This window comes from Lontra canadensis, unplaced genomic scaffold (genome assembly GCF_010015895.1).
Source record: "Lontra canadensis isolate GAN:19392208 unplaced genomic scaffold, GSC_riverotter_1.0 scaffold153, whole genome shotgun sequence".
NCBI lineage: Eukaryota > Metazoa > Chordata > Mammalia > Carnivora > Mustelidae > Lontra > Lontra canadensis.
Window position 1 is genome coordinate 379959 of NW_022631147.1, and position 21215 is coordinate 401173.

At 35.3% G+C, this 21215-nt stretch overlaps 1 protein-coding gene across 11 annotated transcripts in view; it reads left to right on the top strand.

Moving 5' to 3' along the window:
• Window positions 1-21215, top strand: part of ERC1 (ELKS/RAB6-interacting/CAST family member 1) — a 563354-nt gene that overhangs the window by 249792 nt on the left and 292347 nt on the right. For all 11 annotated transcript variants that reach the window (XM_032844415.1, XM_032844410.1, XM_032844412.1 and 8 more), the window contains one exon: window positions 4861-4996. In XM_032844415.1, coding sequence (XP_032700306.1) covers window positions 4861-4996 — 136 coding nt within the window. The remainder of the gene's footprint in view (window positions 1-4860; window positions 4997-21215) is intronic.

Here is a 21215-nt window from a genome sequence, read left to right on the forward strand (position 1 = left end):
AGAAGTCAAACTATCACTCTTCACAGATGATATGATACTATATGTGGAAAACCCAAAAGATTCCACTCCAAAACTGCTAGAACTTGTACAGGAATTCAGTAAAGTGTCAGGATATAAAATCAATGCACAGAAATCAGTCGCATTTCTCTACACCAACAACAAGCCAGAAGAAAGAGAAATTAAGGAGTCCATCCCATTTACAATTGCACCCAAAACTATAAGATACCTAGGAATAAACCTAACCAAAGAGACTAAGAATCTATACACAGAAAACTATAAAGTACTCATGAAAGAAATTGAGGAAGACACAAAGAAATGGAAAAATGTTCCATGCTCCTGGATTGGAAGAATAAATATTGTGAAAATGTCTATGCTACCTAAAACAATCTACACACTTAATGCAATTCCTATCAACGTACCATCCATTTTTTTCAAGGAAATGGAACAAATAATCCTAAAATTTATATGGAACCAGAAAAGACCGCGAATAGCCAAAGGAATATTGAAAAAGAAAGCCAAAGTCGGTGGCATCACAATTCCGGACTTCAAGCTCTATTACAAAGCTGTCATCATCAAGACAGCATGGTACTGGCACAAAAACAGACACACAGATCAATGGAACAGAGTAGAGAGCCCAGAAATAGACCCTCAACTCTATGGTCAACTAATCTTCGACAAAGCAGGAAAGAATGTCCAATGGAAAAAAGACAGCCTCTTTAATAAATGGTGTTGGGAAAATTGGATAGCCACATGCAGAAAAATGAAATTGGATCATTTCTTTACACCACACACGAAAATAGACTCAAAATGGATGAAGGAACTCAATGTGAGAAAGGAATCCATCAAAATCCTTGAGGAGAATACAGGCAGCAACCTCTTCGACCTCAGCCGCAGCAACATCTTCCTAGGAACATCGCCAAAGGCAAGGGAAGCAAGGGCAAAAATGAACTATTGGGATTTTATCAAGATCAAAAGCTTTTGCACAGCAAAGGAAACAGTTAACAAAACCAAAAGACAACTGACAGAATGGGAGAAGATATTTGCAAACGACATATCAGATAAAGGGCTCGTGTCCAGAATCTATAAAGAACTTAGCAAACTCAACACCCAAAGAACAAATAATCCAATCAAGAAATGGGCAGAAGACATGAACAGACATTTCTGCAAAGAAGACATCCAGATGGCCAAGAGACACATGAAAAAGTGCTCCACATCACTCAGCATCAGGGAAATACAAATCAAAACCACAATAAGATACCACCTCACACCAGTCAGAATGGCTAAAATTAACAAGTCAGGAAATGACAGATGCTGGCGAGGATGCGGAGAAAGGGGAACCCTCCTACACTGTTGGTGGGAATGCAAGCTGGTGCAACCACTCTGGAAAACAGCATGGAGGTTCCTCAAAATGTTGAAAATAGAACTACCCTATGACCCAGCAATTGCACTGCTGGGTATTTACCCTAAAGATACAAACGTAGTGATCCGAAGGGGCACGTGCACCCGAATGTTTATAGCAGCAATGTCTACAATAGCCAAACTATGGAAAGAACCTAGATGTCCATCAACAGACGAATGGCTAAAGAAGATGTGGTATATATACACAATGGAATACTATGCAGCCATCAAAAGAAATGAAATCTTGCCATTTGCGACGACGTGGATGGAACTAGAGGCTATCGTGCTTAGTGAAATAAGTCAATCGGAGAAAGACAACTATCATATGATCTCCCTGATATGAGGGAGAGGAGATGCATCATGGGAGGTTAAGGGGGTAGGAGAAGAGTAAATGAAGCAAGATGGGATTGGGAGGGATATAAACCATAAGTGACTCTTAATCTCACAAAACAAACTGAGGGTTGCTGGGGGGAGGGGGTTCGGAGAGGTGGGTTGGGGTTATGGACATTGGGGAGGGTATGTCCTCTGGTGAGTGCTGTGAAGTGTGTAAACCTGGTGATTCACCGACCTGTACCCCTGGCGAAAAATATATATGTTTATTAAAAAAATAAAATAAAAATAAAAAAAACAACAACAACAAGAAAAAACAAATGGTGTTGGGAAAACTGGAGAGCTATGTGTAAAAGTGTGAAAGTGGACCACTTTCTTACACCATACACAAACATAAGTTCAAAATTGACTAAAGACCTAAATGTGAGACCTCAAACCTTGAAAATCCTGAAAGGAGAGTACAGATAGTAATTTCTCTGACATTGGGTGTAACAGCATTTTTCTAGATATGTCTCCTGAGGCAAGGGAAACAAAAGCAAAAGTAAACTGTTGGGGCCACATTAAATAAATAGCTTCTGCACAGCATAGGAAGCAATCAACAAACAAGAAGAGAACCTAGTGAATGTGAGATCTTTGCAAATGACATATCTAATGAAGGTGATAGGGATAAAGTATATAAAGAACTTCTACAACTCAACGTGAAAAAACCAAATAATCCAATTTTCAAAAGGGCAGGAGACATGAATTGACATTTCTCCAAGGAAGATGTGCAGATTACTAAAAGATACATAAAAGATGGTGAACACCACTCATCATCAGGGAAACACAAATCAGAACCAAAATGAGATACCACCTCACACCAGTCAGAGGGGCTGCAATCAAAAACACAAGACACAACAGGTGTTTGTGAGGATGTGAAGAGAAAGGAGCCCTTGTGAGCTGTTGGTGGGAAAGTAAATTGGTGTAGCCACTGTGGAAAACAATATGGAGGTTCCTCAAAAAATAAGACTACCAATTGATTCAGCAATTTAGTTGTTCCACTATTTACCTAAAGAATATGAAAACATGGGGCGTCTGGGTGGCTCGGTGGGTTAAAGCCTTTGCCTTTGGTTCAGGGCATGATCCCAGGGTCCTGGGATAGAGCCCCACATCAGGCTCTCTGCCCAGCATGGAGCCTGCTTCCTCCTCTCTCTGCCTGCCTCTCTGCCTACTTGTGACTTCTGTCTGTCAAATAAATCAAATCTTTAAAAAAAGAATATGAAAACACTAGTTCAAAAAGATAATATGCAGTTCTATGTTTAATGCAGCATTAAATAGCCAAATTATGGAAGCAACTCAAGTGTCTATGGATAGATGAATGGATAAAGAAGGTGTGACACACAGACACACACTGGAATATTATTCATCCATAAAAAGGAAATCTTTGGGCGCCTGGGTGGCTCAGTCAGTTAAGCGTCTGCCTTCGGCTTGGGTCATGATCCTAGGGTCCTGGGATCGAGCCCCATATTGGGCTCTATGCTCATTGGAGAGCCTACTTTTCTCTCTCCCTCTGCCCCTGCTGCTCTGCTTACTTATACTCTCTGTCTCTGTGTCAAATAAATAAAACCTTAAAAAAAAAAAAGAATGAAATTTTGCCATTTGCCACAATGTAGATGGAGCTATACAGTATTATGCTGAGTGAAATCAGTCAGAGAAAGACAAATACCATATGATTTCACTCATATGTGGAATTTAAGAAACAGACAAATGAACAAAGCAAGAAAGAGACAAACCAAAAAACTGACTCTTAACTACAGAGAACAAACTGGTCAGCAGAGGGGAGGTGAATTGGAGGATGTGTAAAATAGGTAAAGGGGATAAAAAGTACATTTATCATGAAGAACACTGTGTAATGTATAGAATTGTTGAATTATGATATTGTACACCTGAAACTAATATAACATTGTATGTTAACTATACTGGAATTAAAATTTAAGAAAAGAGAAGAAAGAAGAAAAGAATAAAGAAAAGTTGTTCAGCTTTGGTAGTTAGCAATATGCATTTTAAAGCTACAATGAGATATTATTTATATCTATCTATATTTGTTAATATTTAGAAAGTCAGATAGTACTAAGTGTTATTGATTGCCTAGAGGTGTAACAGGTATTGCTGTGTACTACTAGTGAAAATACAAGTTAATGCGATTTCTTGGAAAATAATTAGTGAATCTGAAGGTATACCTATTGTATGGCCTGACATTTCAGTTTCTGGGCCCTTGCCTTAGAGAAACTCTTGCATAGGTACAACTAGCAAAGCATAACTAGCAGCATTGCTCGTAATAGAAAAAGGAAACAACTGCACTGTTCATCACTTTGGGAATGGGTTGAAACATTTGCTTTATACTGTAGTGAAAACTGAAGGGATTGAAAAAACTGCTTTAACTCATTGTTTAGTATGAGTCTCAAAACATGCATTGAAAAGAAAGAATCATTTAGTAATAAACCATATATGAATTTCAAAAGCATTCAGACTTAATGAAGTATCCCTATATAAGCGATTTAGTAGCATACTATAATAACAGCAGGGGGATCTTAAACACAACATTTAGAATATAAGGCTTTCTTATTTTAGTGTGAAAGCAGTGGAATAGGATTAGGAACTTCAGAAGTACGTATAATCTTTGGTTGGTTAAGCGGGGTTCCCATATTGTTACATCATTATTTTCATATTCATATATATTATATATAGTCTTTGAAAGTTTGAAATATTTAATAATAGTAACATTAGAGCTAGAATATCAAATCTTTCTTAATTGGCCAGTCTACTCTTTTACAGCACTGATGTTGGTAGCCTTTCCCTGTTTCCAGCATAAATCTCTGAATCGATTTTTTCAGGCTACCTGGTGCCTTTCTCATGTTTTATGGCTTTGTGCTTCATAAAGTACGTGCTTAAACTTAGTTTCTGAAATATCATTGCAACCAATTTGCTACCCTTGGTAGGAAAGAATTTTTAATTGTTAGAAAAATCTTGCAGCAAGAATTCTTTGTTCATTTTCAGCTGTTACTTGGTGTCGGTGGTATAGATTTGTAAATGAAAATGTTCTTTTCTCTGCATATATATGAAAAGCTTGGTTTTTCTCCCCTTTATCAATAGGCAAGTGAAAGACCAGAATAAGAAGGTAGCAAATCTGAAGCACAAGGAACAGGTGGAAAAGAAGAAGAGCGCACAGATGCTTGAGGAGGCTCGACGAAGGGAGGACAATCTCAATGACAGTTCCCAGCAACTACAGGTTAGAACACGAGGACAGTCTGAAAGGATTGGGTGAAGAGATGTGATCCATATTTGCATGTTGTTTTCCTCTTCATCTTTATCCTCCTCTTTTTTCTCTTTGTAACCCTGCTTGCTGCCTTCCTCTGAGACCCAACTGTTTAGCAATAAAGGAATGGCTTTAAATAGAAAAGGCAAGTTTTATTCCACAGCTTTGTGAGGACATCCCAGCATAGGAGAAAGTTCACCTTGCTTCAAGTTGATCACATTTAATTGGTAAGTTCAATGTCAGTTTAATGAGTGGGTTCTGTTAAGCTTCAGGGTGGTCCGTGTTACAGTTTGCCATCTTCCTTCATTAAAGTGCATTGCTAAACTTGGTTCATGTCTGTTGAGCTTCCTCCTGTGTTTTTCATTCTTCTTTTCCCTTTTCCCCTGCCTTTTCCTTTTTGCCCTTTCCCTCTTTCTTTCCCTCCTTTTTAAACATTCGATGTAGAGAGCATATTTCATAGTCATACAGGATGTATAAACTATAATTTTTTATTTCAGCAGAGTGATAATTGATGTGTAGACCTAATGATTCACAAATTAGGGTGAAATTAGACTCCATAATGATAGGGGTAGTGATGATATGAGAAGTTGTATATGTGCCCAGTACTTGGCCCTAGGCCCTGGTCATTCATGGTTTCTAACCTTTCAGTGATCCAGTGGGACATATGGTTTTGTACACATTTTATAGATAAGGAAACAGACTCAGAGACATTGAATTATTCGCCTAAATGCACACAGTTTTCAAAGTGGCTCAGCCGTGACTTTAACTGAGACTTTCTGGATCTCTAGCCTGTCAGAATGAAGGTTTAAATTTTAGAGAAGAATATCATAAGCTTTGCTAGAAACCTCTGAAACTTCTGCCAAGACTGCTAAGCCATTGTCATTTCATTTTTCTCTCGTTACAACTTCGAATTGGGTATGAGAGACTTTGTCACAGTTGCATTATCATGAAATCTTTACTGGAGAGATTTGGAGGAGTTATTATTGTGGAAGCCATTTTTAGGCTTTACAACAAATTCTATTTCAGATGTATTTTTAATTTCTTTTTTCATTCATCTTTTATATAAATTTTATTGATTATAAAGTACATAGTGCTTATAGGAATAGTATACATTTTCTCAAATGCAGCAACTTTTGATAAAGCAGCATACCAATTTTCCCTACCTCTTGTCAACAACATTCAATACTGCCAATTTTCTCTTCCTCCCTGCCCATCCGATGGATGGAAAATATTTTAATTTTTGTTTTAATTTATATTTCTCTGATTACCAGTGAGGCTAAGTATTTATTCATGTCTTAAATTGTCATTTGTTAATGTAAATCAGATATTATTTCTCCTCCGTGTTGGCCCTTTCCCCAAGCATTTTTTGGTTCATTTATTCCTGTTAAGGGAACATATAAATATTTATCTACAAATATTTTTAAGTTGTTCTGGGCTTTCACTTTTTACCTATATACCTTTTTAAAGGTTTTATTTATTTGAGAAAGAGAGACAGAGCGTACACAAGCCAGGAGAAGGGGCAGAGGGAGAGGGAGAAGCAGACTCCCAGCTGAACAGGGAGCCTGATGTGGGGCTCAGTCTCAGGACCCTGGTATCATGAACTGAGCTGAAGACAGATGCTTAACAACTGAGCCAACCAGGTGCCCTCACCTTTACATTTTTTTTTTTAAGATTTTATTTATTTATTGGACAAAGATCACAAGTAGGCAGAGAGGCAGGCAAAGAGAGAGGAGGAAGCAGGCTCCCTGCTGAGCAGAGAGCCCCATGTGGGACTGGATCCCAGGATCCTGGGATCATGACCTGAGCTGAAGGCAGAGGCTTTAACCCACTGAGCCACCCAGGCGCCCCTTACCTTTACTTTTTCTTTTTTTTTTTTTTTAAAGATTTTATTTATTTATTTGACAGAGCACGTGAGATCACAAGTAGGCAGAGAGGCAGGCAGAGAGAGAGGGGGAAGCTGACTCCCCGCTGAGCAGAGAGCCCAATGTGGGACTCGATCCCAGGACCCTGAGATCATGACCTGAGCTGAAGGCAGAGGCTTAACCCACTGAGCCACCCAGGTGTCCCTACTTTTTAATTTAAATTATTTTAAGGTATTTTGTGTCATGAGGGTCTTATTTTTCTTCATTGCTAAATTTCACTAGGTTATTGATAGGAAATTATTTCATTGCTCACAAGTTTGAATTGGCATCTTTATATTTGATGAAATTATTTAATAGGCTATTCCTAGGATTTCTTTCAACCTCATTTGTTGAAGTACGATCACATTATTTTTAATTACAGAAAATATTTATTTTATAGGACAAGCCCTTATTTATGTTATCTCCTTAACGGTTTCACTTATCTTGTACCCTCTGTCCCTTTAATGTTTTGTTACTAGTCTATCTGTGTAAACTGAAAGATGCCCTTTTAATCTTTTGTCAGTTTTTATGTTAACATCAAAAAAGCCTTCACGTGTAATATCCCATTTCCTCTTTGTATAATTTAAGAAGTAAGTCAGATTATTTATTTATATATTACATAGAAAACTAATTTAGAGTAGATGAATGATTTTTCAAGGTGTCTCAGTAAGTGATGGCTATAAATTTTATGAGAAATGATAGTTCATGGCCATGTGCAAGATACACATGGATGTAATTTATTGAAATACAGGGAAAGGGCATGGTATTACAAATAGGATAATTTGCATCTGATCTCAGCTCTTTTACTAATTTTGCCACTTACTTCTTAACCATTTTAGTGCAAATGACAACCAGGTGGTAGCTAGCATTCAGATTGTGATCTCTGAATAGGATTCCCCACTAAAAGAAGCTAGAGATTCTTAGAGAAATGGCTAATCACAGAATTCATGGGAGTAAAATAGTAGAAAAGCAATTGATTTAGGATTTGTATTAACAGTAGCTCTTAATACCTGAATCTTTTTGTGTTTTAAATTTCTGCATTATATATTTGGGCCTATTTATTGATGTTTTTTATGAAATAGGAAATGCAAATGGAAGGAATTATTTTAGTATTTCCATTATAGGCATAATAATTCTAGGATTATAGTATGTTCTCTATCGTGTTAAAAAATATAGTTAATGTTTTCAACTTTGATGAATAATGAATATTTAATCTTCATCAGATGCCACCTGCCTTCCAAAGATTAATTCTTTTGATCATGTTAATAAGCACATAGTGTGTTTTGTTTGTGAAGATTTGAACCTGCTTTAAAACTAGAAGGTTCATTTTCATGTTTTGTTATTCAGTGACTGACTGCCAGCTATGGTAGTTTATTGTGGCTTCACTCCTCCTAGCAGAAATTACAATTTGCCACAAAGCAGTAGTACTGCTTTTTAAATTTGCCTTTCTTTATTCTGAAAGATAAGTATATATATATATATATTTTTTTTTTTTTAAAGATTTTATTTATTTATTTGACAGACAGAGATCACAAGTAGGCAGAGAGGCAGGCACAGAGAGGAGGAAGCAGGCTTCCTGCTGAGCAGAGAGCCCTATGCGATGCAGGGCTTGATCCCAGGAATCTGGGATCATGACCTGAGCTGAAAGCAGAGGCTTCAACCCACTGAGCCACCCAGGCGCCCCAGATAAATACATTTTAAAAAATACATAATAAAAAGCATATGTATACACACAGTGTAAATAATACATACAAAGTGGTCATCTCAGAAAATGAGAAGATTATTGGTATCCCAGAAGTCACATGTGTATTCCTTCCCAATCATTATTTCCTCCCTTCCTCCAGAGGAAATTATTACTTGGACTTTTATTGCTCTTTGCAACCTGTGTATATATTAAATAAAAAGTATAAGTTAGCCTTACATATTTTTATTTTATATAAATGGAGTCATCAAATTTATTCTTTTGTGACTTATTTTGTTCAATATCATATGTGAGGTTTGTTCTTGATAGTTGTGTGTAATATTTGCACATTTGTCCTTGCTGTACTGGTTTTTTTTTTTTTTAACTTCAAAATTCTAGGCTTTATCTTGAAAGTGTTTTGAAAAGATAAGTTCATTTCTTCCCAGTTTTCCATGTTTTGAATATTTAGATGGAACTTAAAGTATTCCTTTTTGGCAGAGCATGAGTTTGGAAATAAGTTGTTACTTTACTCATTGTTCTTGGCTCATCACATTAAAAATGTTCCAAAAAGATAAAACAAATTCCTTACATATGAAATGAAAATCATACCTGATAATGGAGGGAACTTGGGAATCCTGCAAACTATAAACATGGCCATTGTTTATCATGGCCTTAGTTATGAGTGTCCTTTTTAAGATATGACTGCATACCATTGTATTCTGTTTGTACCTTTGTATTTTGGACAGTTATAACTAAGATATATTAACTAGTTTCGAATTTTTTGGTTTTAGAAGTCCCTTTACACTCTTAAAAATTAGTAAAGTCTCAAACAAGATTTTTTAATGTGGGGTATAATTAACATATACATATACAGCTAGCTTATTGACCTGGGTATCCATCATCTCGTTGTATCTGAAGATGCATCTCCAGCAGTATAAAATATTCACATATAAAGTTATTTTCGGTGTTGTTGGTAAGTGTGAACTATTGGACAACCTAACTGCCCATAGATAGAGAGTGCTTGAATCTCCTGTGGTACACCCACACATTGGAGACTTGGCAGCTTTAAAAAAGAGAGGAAGATCTCTAATGAGCTGATACGGAATGATTTCCTGGACATCCCATTAAGTTGAGGAGGGGGAGAAGCACAAAAACTATTTGTTGTATGCTAATCTTGGTATAAGAAAATATACACATATCTGATCTTTTTTACAAAAGAAAACAGGAAGGATAAACTAGAAAGTAGAGAGACCAGTAATCTATGGGAGTGTTGGGAAGAAGAATGGAAAGAAGGTGGAAATGGAATTGGGGTGGTGCGTTTGAAGAGAACCTTCTCTTAGCATATCTCTAGAGAATAGCTCTGACTCTCCAAACCGCAGTAATATTTCACATACTCTAAAACCTAAGTAAACAAAACCAATCAGATGCATTGGGGGAAACCAAAAGAGAATACAAACACTAACGAGCAAACTTGTTTTATAAACAAATAATACAAACACCCTCAAAGGGGCAGGGAAGAAGGGAACTAACCTAAGTAGCTTTGGAAAATATTTTCTTGATTGAATGCTCTTAAGCTAAATAGAACTGTATATAAATCTTGTAATCTAGTAATGTGTTTCTCACAGACGATAGGCTAGCCATTCTGAAAGTACTTGATATGTGTACTAGAATTCAAATAAATATTGATAATGAGGGCTTAGGTTTTCATTGTTCAAGAATTTATAAATAAGTAAAATGGGAAAGCTTAAAGGAGCCCTGTGGTGTTGGACTAGAATCAAGAGATATTACTACGAAGTCATGGTATTTAATTTATATGCAGATAGATGTAGAAATATTACTGTGTGTATATGTATGGGGTTATTGTACATGCTTTTATTTCCTAACTGTCCATTAAGAGGGCTTAGAAGCAATATGCATACCTAACACCTAGATTTTGGTTGCTGTATACCTTTCTCCAGTGAAATGGACCAAGGCATCTTGGAGAAGTGATTGATTTCAGGGCTGGGGCAGGGAAAATAAACAGTGAGCCTGGATAACTTTGTGGTTCCAGAAAATAGGAAAGTGCTCAACAGAAAAATGGGGACTTGTAGAAAGAACATAGAAGCCAACCTAAAGGAGCATCTGATAGCTCATGCTAAAACAACTTGAGTTAAAAAAAAATAATGATAATATTTTAATCCATAGAATGAAATAAATATTCATGAGTCCATACTGATATAAGTAATCAAATGCAAAAGTTAGTGCAGGAGTAAGGGTATTTCCAAAGAAGATTTCTAATTAGTAAGTGTAGAAGGAAATAGATTTTAAATAACCACCGTGAAGCAAACACCTCAATAAGAACTGTTGCAGACAAGATCCACTGATGGTTGTGAAAATTAGTGGGTGAACATTTAAATCATCATAAGACTGGCATAGTCTCAAAATATATTCCCTGAGATGTTTACTAATGTAAGACTGTAATGGTTCAGTGAACGGACCTAGCGGATACCTTAACAAAATGATCAAGGTTAACATTACCAGTAGTCCGATATACTGAGAAGGAGACAGTATCATTTTTGTGTTGCTATTTCTCCAAAATAAATGATAGTATTCCAGTCATGAGAAAATACCAGGCAAATCCATATTCTGGGACATTTTATAAAATAACTGTGCAGTATACTTTAAAAAGGTATCAAGATCATGAAAGACAAAGACTGAGCACTATTATAGGAGGGTTGGTGGGAACTTAGAAGAAATGTTAAGTAAATGAAATGTGAGATCCTGGATTGAACCCTGAGACAGAGGACATTAGGGAAAAAGTGTTGAAATTAGAATAAGGCCTTTAGTTTGGTAAAAAGTATTGTACTTTGGTAAAGTATTGTCATTTTCGTAATTTTGATCATTGTTACCATGGTTATGTAAGCTCTTAACATGAGAAGTGGTTGGGCGGAGAAGTATATTGGAACTGTGTACTAATTTTGCAGCTTCTCCATATATTTATAATTAGTTCAGAATAAAAAATTTATTTAAAATTGTCATTGACTCTCTTTTCTCAGCACTTTTAATTACCTACTTCACTTTCCCATCCCCTTGAAAGAAATGAGCTATCAATTTCAAAAACCTCTTACCTCCAAGCTTAATGATACAGGATAGATATGTTAGGCTTTTTTTGAAATACTGTTTCTATGTTTGCAATGCAGATGTTATTGTGTTCTCTATATTGTTTGATATCCTAAAGGCTTAATTTAATGTAGAATTTAGTTGAGCAAGTTGATTGTTCTGAAAATTCGACCCAAACTGTAAAGCCATGATATGATAATATGGCTCTTTTGTTAGAGCTGATGTGCTTTGACTAGTCTCTATTCCTCTAAGATATTAAGCTTACTTTTCACTCATTTTCCTTGATGTCTTTCATTTATTCCATATAAATTCATCACATGCTTTCTAAGTGTAAAGGTCTGTTGCTAGAGTTGGTTATAGTAATGAAAAGTCTTGTTTCTTGCCCTTCTGGAGCATATTGTCTTATGGGGAAGACAATATACCATAATGATAAAACCAACCAAGTAATAAATAGAAATTATGGTAAATTAATTTGGGGGACTTGAGTTTAAAAATCATTCTGAACTCTATAAGAATCAGTGATATCATCTAGAGGTAAAATATTAACAGAAGAGCATGGAGTTAGAGTTGAGCCCTTAAGGTCCTCAGTAGGTAAAGATGGTGTTGGGTGGGAGAAGATGGTGTTTGAAAGGAAACAAATGAAAATACCAGTTGAGGTGGGAGGGAAAAGGAGAGTAAGGCATTATAGAAGGCAAGAGAGAAGATTGTCTCCAGAGAGGGAGTAAATACTTCATGCTAATGGTGCTGAGAGGCTGGGAATGAGGACAGCATAGTTGAGTGGTGTGGTCCAGTGTATTAAAAATGGTCAAGAGCAGTGGTCTCCTTGGGTTAAAGTAAATAGATGTCTTCATACCTTATTGACCTTGGAGATAGTTAAATAGTCCTATGTTGATGCAGACACTTCCCCTGAATAATTTTTCTGTCACACACTCACCAAAATTCACTGTCCTAAGATCACAAGGTCTTTGTAATGTCTTTCTTGGGTATATAGATAACTAATGTTAAGACTTGATTATACGATGGTTAAAGTGTTTCTAGTATGATCCATACATACATTTAAACTATTTTACAATTCCAGTTAATATTCACAAATATAGGACATGAATGATAAAAGCAATGCAGTACATACTGGCAATGAGTCCTATTATCATGTTCTTTAATTATAGTGCCTCTTCCTTTGATATTCAGCATTTAATTTTGCTGAATTTTGTTTTCCTTACTCAAGATTTTAGCTCTGTATTAAATTAGTTCTGAGTTGTTTCATTAATGTTTTTTGTAAGCCGTATTTTACTTTACTTGGCTAAATAAGACTTCAGGATAACCTGTAGTTGTCCTCAGTAAACATTTATTGAGTGCCTATTATGGAATTGTCACTGTGCTGAGTGCTGATATGCTGAATATGTCAAAAGGAGTGTTATTGTGCAGTTTATGAACTACAGTAATTGCTGTATAAAAAACTGAAACTAGGCAAATCCCAACAAGGACTTCTTCCTTCCTAAATAAACATTATATGAAAGCATAATCTTTGCTGATTTGACTGATGGTGATGTTGCGATTAGAAAAACTCTCTGTTGAAAGCCTGCCCATCTTCTGAGGTTCAGATCAAATGCTCCTCCCTTTTGTGCAGCCTGCCTAAATCCTCACAGTTGGAATTAATCAGGCCCTGTGTTGTAATTCTATTAGACTTTGTTTTTGCTTTGATTTCAGAGCTTATTTTCGCTTACTTTGTATTACATACTAATAATTGGTGTGCTGTTTCCCCCACATATTTGAGTTTGGGAACCAGGTTTTGGTACATTGTACATAGTTCTCTCTAAAAGTGTTTGTTTATTTCAGAGGCATCAAGAGATGTCCAGAACCCTCCTTGTTCACAGGCATCTTAGCTTGGCCTTTGGATTCTCCCATCAACCAAACCTTTATTTCTAACCTAATTTTTAGGTGAGATACTTACTAGCATAGCTACTGTATCCTAGAGAAGCTGATAGTGTTTATGTTTCTTAAATATGGTTTATTGATTTTCTAATCTATGCTCTTTTTCTTACACAGAATCCTTTCTCTTTGGATTTCCAGTTTTACCACCTAAAGATTCTGGCTTAAAATTAACCTTTGTTGATGATCTCTACATTCTGTTTTGTTATTGTTTTATTCCTTGTTCCTCAGCCTGTATGTTTAATTGTACTTTATTGTTTTCTACTTCTTACTGTTCTATAATTATTCCTGTGTGATTTAATCACTTTTCTCGACTAGTTTCTATCTGCCTTAGGCTAAGGGCTATTTTAAACATTTCTTTTCAGAAATATTGAAATAATGTTTTAGGTAGGTAGCCATTCATTAAGTGCAGCTATCATTGTTATAAATAATAAAATTTAAAGATTTAGTTACAAATTAAAAATTAAAATTAAAATTCTTAAATTAAAAATTTAATTGAAAAATTAAGAATTAAAAAAAAAAACCTTGTATGATGCTATAACATTTAGCATCCTAGTATTCACTAAAATTTCATGGGTTACCCTTTAAGGAGTTCCCATATTTTAACAAAGGAAATACCGGGTTTTCGGTTAGTTGAGAATATTTACCTTAAATATTTTTTTTCTTTAAGCAAGAACACTCACTTTGTCTTTTGACAAAACTGCAAGTTTTAGTCATATTCTAATAAGACAAAGGAGTCTGAAATAGGGAGGGGTGAGAAGCTCATATCAGTAGTAGTTTAGTGCTTTGTTTTTATTTATAACAAAGATAAGTATTTGAATTTAACCTTGAGAGAGGCTACTGTCACAGAGATTAATGGGGCTGCTGAAAGAACACTGCAGCTCTTGTGAGCTCTCCTGAGACCAATGAATATTAAGAATAAAGTTCAAAGAAAGTGAAAACAATAGAAATAGAGATAGGGAAACTTTACATATATTTAGGCATATTCTCTTTTTAGATGCATTATCGGTGAAACATTTGTGTTTTTCTTTAAAATTTGATTGGATTTGCTCTGTCAAAAATAAGAGATGTTTTAGTAAGAATTTTTCCATTTTAGTAAGAGATTTTTTTTTTCCTTTTGAAATGAAGACTGCTTATCTTTGGTTTTCACGTTGGCCATGGGGATACTTATTTAAGAAAACCTTTAAAAAAATTAAGAGTGTCTGATACCTTTCTAGAAATACTGTGGGATGCGTCATCTGATTAGATACCTCTGATCTATTAACGATGTTCTTGTAAAAATCAATTTTGGTTTCTTAACAGACATTCTCGACCTATTTAAAGATTTAATCCTGTATTATTTCTTCCTCTTTAATTAGTTTTTTTTCTTGGCAAGACAGTTCTTTTTTCTGTCTAGAGTATGGGCATAGGTGTGGTTTTATGGTGTTCTCGGCAAATATTAAGTAGACTTAGGGATTACACTGGAAGAGTATACATACAGATAGCATCCATTTTAATAACCTTTTGCATAGTTGATGGAATTAACTTGAAAATTTGGTTTTCCTTCAGGTGAAGCACCTACTCAAATTGTTGGCATGTGTGTGATTTTTTTAAAGCTTTTAGCCCAAACTGTGCTGCTTTTTATCGTTTAGAAAAAAGCATAACAAGTCATAAAATCATTTTAAGGAACTCTATAGTGTCGAAATGGACTCTATAGAATACTTTTCTCTGGCCAAAAATCAGTTCTGTTTGATAGCCAGTGAAAGGTGCTGAAGGAGTGTTTATTGATAATATTCATGTGTAGGTAGCCTACTAAGCTGCTTCCTGCTGTTAAATTAGATCTATTCTATGGAAACCTTTAGCCAACATCCTTTTAGCTTATTACAAGAATCCTCTCCATAAAATAATGAGTAGTTAAAGTTACATCTGGCACTAAAATTCTTAGAAGTACTGTGTCCTCACTTCAGGGAAATGAATGGTTTAGTCCTTTCTTTTGTGTTGTTGTGGAAACCCTGTTTTATATTTGGAAAGTGAAGTCTCTTAGAAGATCCTTTTTATTTTTAAGAGAGCAGAAGCAGGTATTATGTATCCCCTTTGCCAAGACCTCAAAGACAAACGTCATTCTCTTAAGGATCACATCAGTTGTTTATTATTTTAAGTAAAAGATTATCTTTGGGATTTTGGTAAAGGCCTTGAAAATGTATGCTTGTTGTTTTTATAAGCATTATTAATCAGAGGAGATGTGTAGTAAGATTAGGCAAAGCCTATGTCCTTGCTCAAGTTTCTGATACCCAGCTCCCAGAATTTTTAAGATAAGAACTTGGCTTATCTACATGGGTATTTGTACAATATGCTCTGTAAAAATTATTTATGTAAAAGCATCATTTTATATGTATATATTTCTGTTTCTTTAATGAAACCCATCTGCTCGTTTGACTTTGATTTTTAACTATTAAGGTCGTAACAGAGTTCTCTAAAACAGGGGAGATATTTGAGGGACTTTGGACAGAAGGGGGAAGAAAATCTCTTTAAATTTTAACCCCAAGCATTTCCTTAAAATAAAAAGTAGTTGGTGTATAACCAATTTCTGTCTCTGTGTTAGGCTAGCTTTCTTTTCTTAAAATTGACTTTATCAATGCATCTGGCTTCAATTTTTTTCCCCCAGTAAGCATATGAGTAGTTGGTAATTGAATTCTGACATGTTGAATGATTTAAATGAAATCTTCTGCTGTGTGTGTATGCTTGGGGGATGGGGAAAAGGGAGGAAGAATAAGCAGTGGGGTGGAGAGTAATAAAGAATTACTGTCTCTTTACGTTAAGGATAATGGATAGCACTTAACATTAATATCTTTCAGAACATGTTAAAGCCTTTTTGGTAAGTGGTGTTTACTCCAAAGGAAGCAGCTCTTAATATTAACCCAAAGAAATGACCTCCATATCACGGCAGTGTTCAAGTTAGGAAAGGGACGGGTGAACAGGGGAGGCTGGGTTACCTTGGATAATCTGTGGGAGATCTGCAGTGACTTTCCATCTGCTACTGACAAAGGGAAAAGTTTAATAAGATCTGTCATTATCAAATGATTTCTTTTTAGGTTACTGTAGTATTGAACCTTTTTCCCTTTTAATTTTGATGGCGATATTTGAAGAGAAAAAAAATTATTTTTTAACTGCTGCATTGTTTGATTGTTTTGCCTTCACTGTTCTTATTGAATGTTTGGTTTGAAGGAAAGGCGGTGGAGACTAGAGTCTAACAGCTGCAGTGGTATGTAGTTGATGTTGACAGAGCTGATGCCAAGAAGCAAAGTTCAGATGAGTGTCAGTAGTTGTCGTATGGTATTTGCTAGAATCCGGTCTTCTTGTTAATGTGTGTTAATGTGTCACAGCTTTTGCCCTGATTCCTTGATTAGTAGGAGTCTTATTATTTAAGGATATGAGGAATTTTTTGGTAGCTTCCCACTTCCTCTGTCCCTTTACCATCCGCCCAGAACTAGTCACACAAACCGCTGCTTTGAACCCTGTACTCTGTAAATGAAGTGGTCTTATTTGACTTTATTTGGTAAGTGTAGTTGGCATAGTAAGTAGGTTTCAGCACCTAATCTAGGTGTAGGAAAACTGGTCTGTGTTAGTATTGATGATTGCAAACATAATTTGTAGCAGTTGAAGTAAAATTCTAAAGATACTACTTTCATTTTAAGTGATAAGAACTATTTAAAATGGTGAAGCATGTTCCTTCACTGTCTACAGATAGATTTTAAGTGAGTTACAGTACATGTCTAAATTTTGGGTTGCCTAAATTGGTTAAACAGAGTAAAATTCCAAGTTACAGCAGGTGAATGAAATTCAGGTTTCTTTCTCTATGTAGTTTTTGCCCCCCCCACCCAATGCTGCCAATTTGATATTCTTCTAATAAATGAGGGCTAGAAAATTGGATAGCTTCAAACAGTACAAATAATCCCCTTCTTTGTAATTTTAAATTAGACTTATTTTTTGCTAAATTTTATGATTTTTTTTTTTTTTGCCTTTCAAGAGTAAATTCAATTTTAATGAAAATTCATAAAGGAACAGGATTTAAGGAGGGTCTTTAGTCAGTGGGGGCCAATAAGACCAGGAATACTTCATTCTCATAATTTCCTTAAAAATGGGTTTATTCCCCAAAGAGCGTCACTAAAATGTGAAGACTGAATTTATTAAATAACTTCTATTATATATAGCTCTTTAAACATCCACCCAGTAATTTTTTTTAGTTGACCTCTGATTGATTGGTGATATATCATTCATATCATTGAGTATTCTTAGTACTGAACTACTAACAAATTGAATTGGAATCCTCTTCATTTTTACCTTAGTCATAAGAAAATATTTCATTAGAACTCAATCCAATTGCAAGTTTTATTCTGAACAATTTTTGACAAAAGGCATATTTTGCTCATCTCATGTCCAATGGATATCCTAATTTTGTGTAGTATCTTTAATCTCTGCCTTTTACATTTTAGGTAATCTAGTGTCATTTGGTTCCATTTCAATATAACCTCATAAAAAAAGCTCTTTCTGGTAAAGACCCTGTTATCCTAACAGGTATTTTTCTGTCAGGCACAGTTGTGATAATCACTGTTTTCATGCCCCATTGCTTTGTTGATAATTCAGTTTTCTTATGCTGGAAGTATACTCTAGCATACTACGATAATCATCTTCCAAGATGGCCCCAGATCATCCCTACCTCCTGGTGTTCAAGCCCTTGTGTAGTTCTCTCCCACATTGTATCAGGATTAGTCTATGTGACCAATAGAAAACATCAGAAGTGGAAGTATGTGACTTCTGAAGCTAGATCATAAAAGATACTGCTGCGTCTGTCTTGTTTTCTTGGGTCACTTGCTATGAGGAAAGCCAGGCGCCATATCATAATGACACTCAAGTAGCCCTGTGGAGAAGAAAAGAGGCCCCTTGCCAATAGCTATCACCAGCTTGCCAGCCATGTAAGTGGAAACAGAGGACCGAATCCTGACTGACATCTTGACTGTGACCCCACAAGAGACCCTGGAACCAGAACTGTTTGGCTAAGCTGTTTTTGAGTTTTGGACCCACAGAAGCTGTGCATGATAAAAAAAATGTTCACTGTTATTTTAAGCTGCTACGTTTTGAGGCAATTTGTTATATAACAGTAAACAACTAATACAGGTACTTTATATCCTATGTATTAAAGTGATATGCCATATATTGAATCTTTTTCCTTGAAATCCAGTTTGTTTTTCTCTGTTGGCAGAAAGTTAATGCTATTTGAATTTGTTTTATTAATGTTACCATTGCAGTACCTTTCAGTGCTTTAGACTGTTAGAATTTTAGGCAGTTTGCCATAAGGATTCTTACCTATGTAACTCGTATTTCTATGTTAATGGGCTCTGAGCTAAGAAAAGAGATGAACTTATTTTCTTTTAAAGCTTTTATTTATTTGACAGAGCGAGAGAGCTCACGCAGGGGGAATGGGAGAGGGAGAAGCAGGCTCCCCACTGAGCAGGGAACCCAATGCAGGGGTCAATCTCAGGATCCCAGGATCATGACCCAAGTTAAAGCAAATACTTGACTGACTGAGCTACCCATGCACCCCAAGAGATGTATTTATAACATGTGTTCTAGTTATTGCTGTGTTGTCCAGCAAAAATAGAAATGTGGGTACATACATAATTTTGAATTTTCTAATGGCTTCATTTAAAAAAACCAAAAGGAAACTTAATAATTTTAATAATGTTCTTTATTGAATTCAGTATATCCAAAATATTATCATTTCAACATATAATCAATGTGAGGATTATTACGTGACTTTTTTGGTACTGTCTTCAAAATTTAGTGTGTATTTATGGCACATCTCATTATTTGTGTTGTTTAATACAATAGCCACATGTGGCTGTATTAGACAACACAAATAATGTATTTGCTGTATTAGACAACACAATGTATTTTCTATAACTGTATTAGACAACTCAAATAATGTATTAGCTGAAGAAGATTTTATTGCAAGCTAAAGCAGCAAGTCTTAGAATGGCAGGACTGCCTCATGATTTATCTTAAAGACTGGTGTCTGTGGGCTTTTTAAAAGAGAAAATAGAATTAAATGTGTATAGCATATAGTCAGAGCCTTAGGATGTATCTGGTGTAATCACTGTCACTATTTGAGCAACCAAGAAGTACTTCCCAGGGGTTTTCTCATATCCCCTTACTTCCTCCAGCCTTATGTTAACAAAAGTAGAAGTATGCGAACTCCTTTGTGTTTTGCAGTTTCTGAAAATGCTATACCTTACTGACATTTTATTGGCTTACACATATTTGGAGAAGTGAGTGATAATTGTCACTTCTTCTAAAGTTTAGGCATTGAATAGAGATTTTTCTCTTTGTTCAAACCAAAATACACCATTAAGTGCATTGTAAATGAACAGTTCTGTCACTAGAATTTTGCATCAAACTCTATCACCAAAATCTACTCACTACTGTTTTCATAGGTATTTAAAAAAAAAAAGAAGAAGAAGAAGAAGAAGAAGAAGAAGAAACTATTTGCACAGAAAGGGGGATGGGAACAATTTTCAAAGCTCTTGGCTTGGTGCTGTGTCTTACACATATGCTATTGGTATATTTATGCATTAGGTATTTTCAGAATAATAGCAAAACTTACTGGAATATTTTATCTCTTTAAAAAAATGTTCTTATTTAGAATATTCCATGGTTACCTAAAGACTGGAAAAGAATTTCTCATAATTTTGACCTGCTACGCAAATTATTTGCATGAAGAAATTCAACTTTTGAACAAAAAGCTGAGGAAGAGAGTGACTTGAAATTCATATATTTTTTTCACTATTGGCACTGTCTTGAGATACATTTGCCCAGTCTTTTCTCTTTCCAGTAAATAGTTAACCCATATGTTTAGAGTATCCATACCTGAAATAGTCATCACATTTTTAACTATTTCCAGAAATTCATGTATTCTTATTTATTTGCAGTATCTGCTTTTCTTTCAACATTTTAAAATTCGATTTTGAATTTTTTTTTCTAACAGTGCTTATTTATATAATTTACAAAGTGACATAATACTACGTGGCTTATAAAAGTGATAGTCCTCTACCTCATTCTTGTCTAACCTAGATTCCTGCTCCCCTGAGACAAGCATGCTTTCACCCCTTTTGCTTATTTCTAATACTGTTTAACACTTCCACCTCTCCAAATGACATTTTTTATTGTTGTTTTCTTATTTAGACATTAATTATCTACTGACTTCTTACTATGGATGATGAGGAATTAGCCTTTCTAAGCAAGTCACCACACATACTTCCCTCTTTCCGTCTTTCTAATATAAGTTTTACATTATTATGTCTCAGGCACATAGTATATTATGATTACATTTCCTCTACTGTACTTTTAGTTTTTCCTGGTGGTAATAATAGCATTGTGTTTTTAAATTTGTTTTATTATTTATTTGTATACATATCACCAGTTTATTCCCAAATTCCTTTCTCCTACTATAACATTTCTCTCAATGTTGGTAATTACAGAATTCATCAACCCTTACTTATTAACCTCGTAATCTGTTCATCCACTGTTTTTTCTTGGAAACATCTTC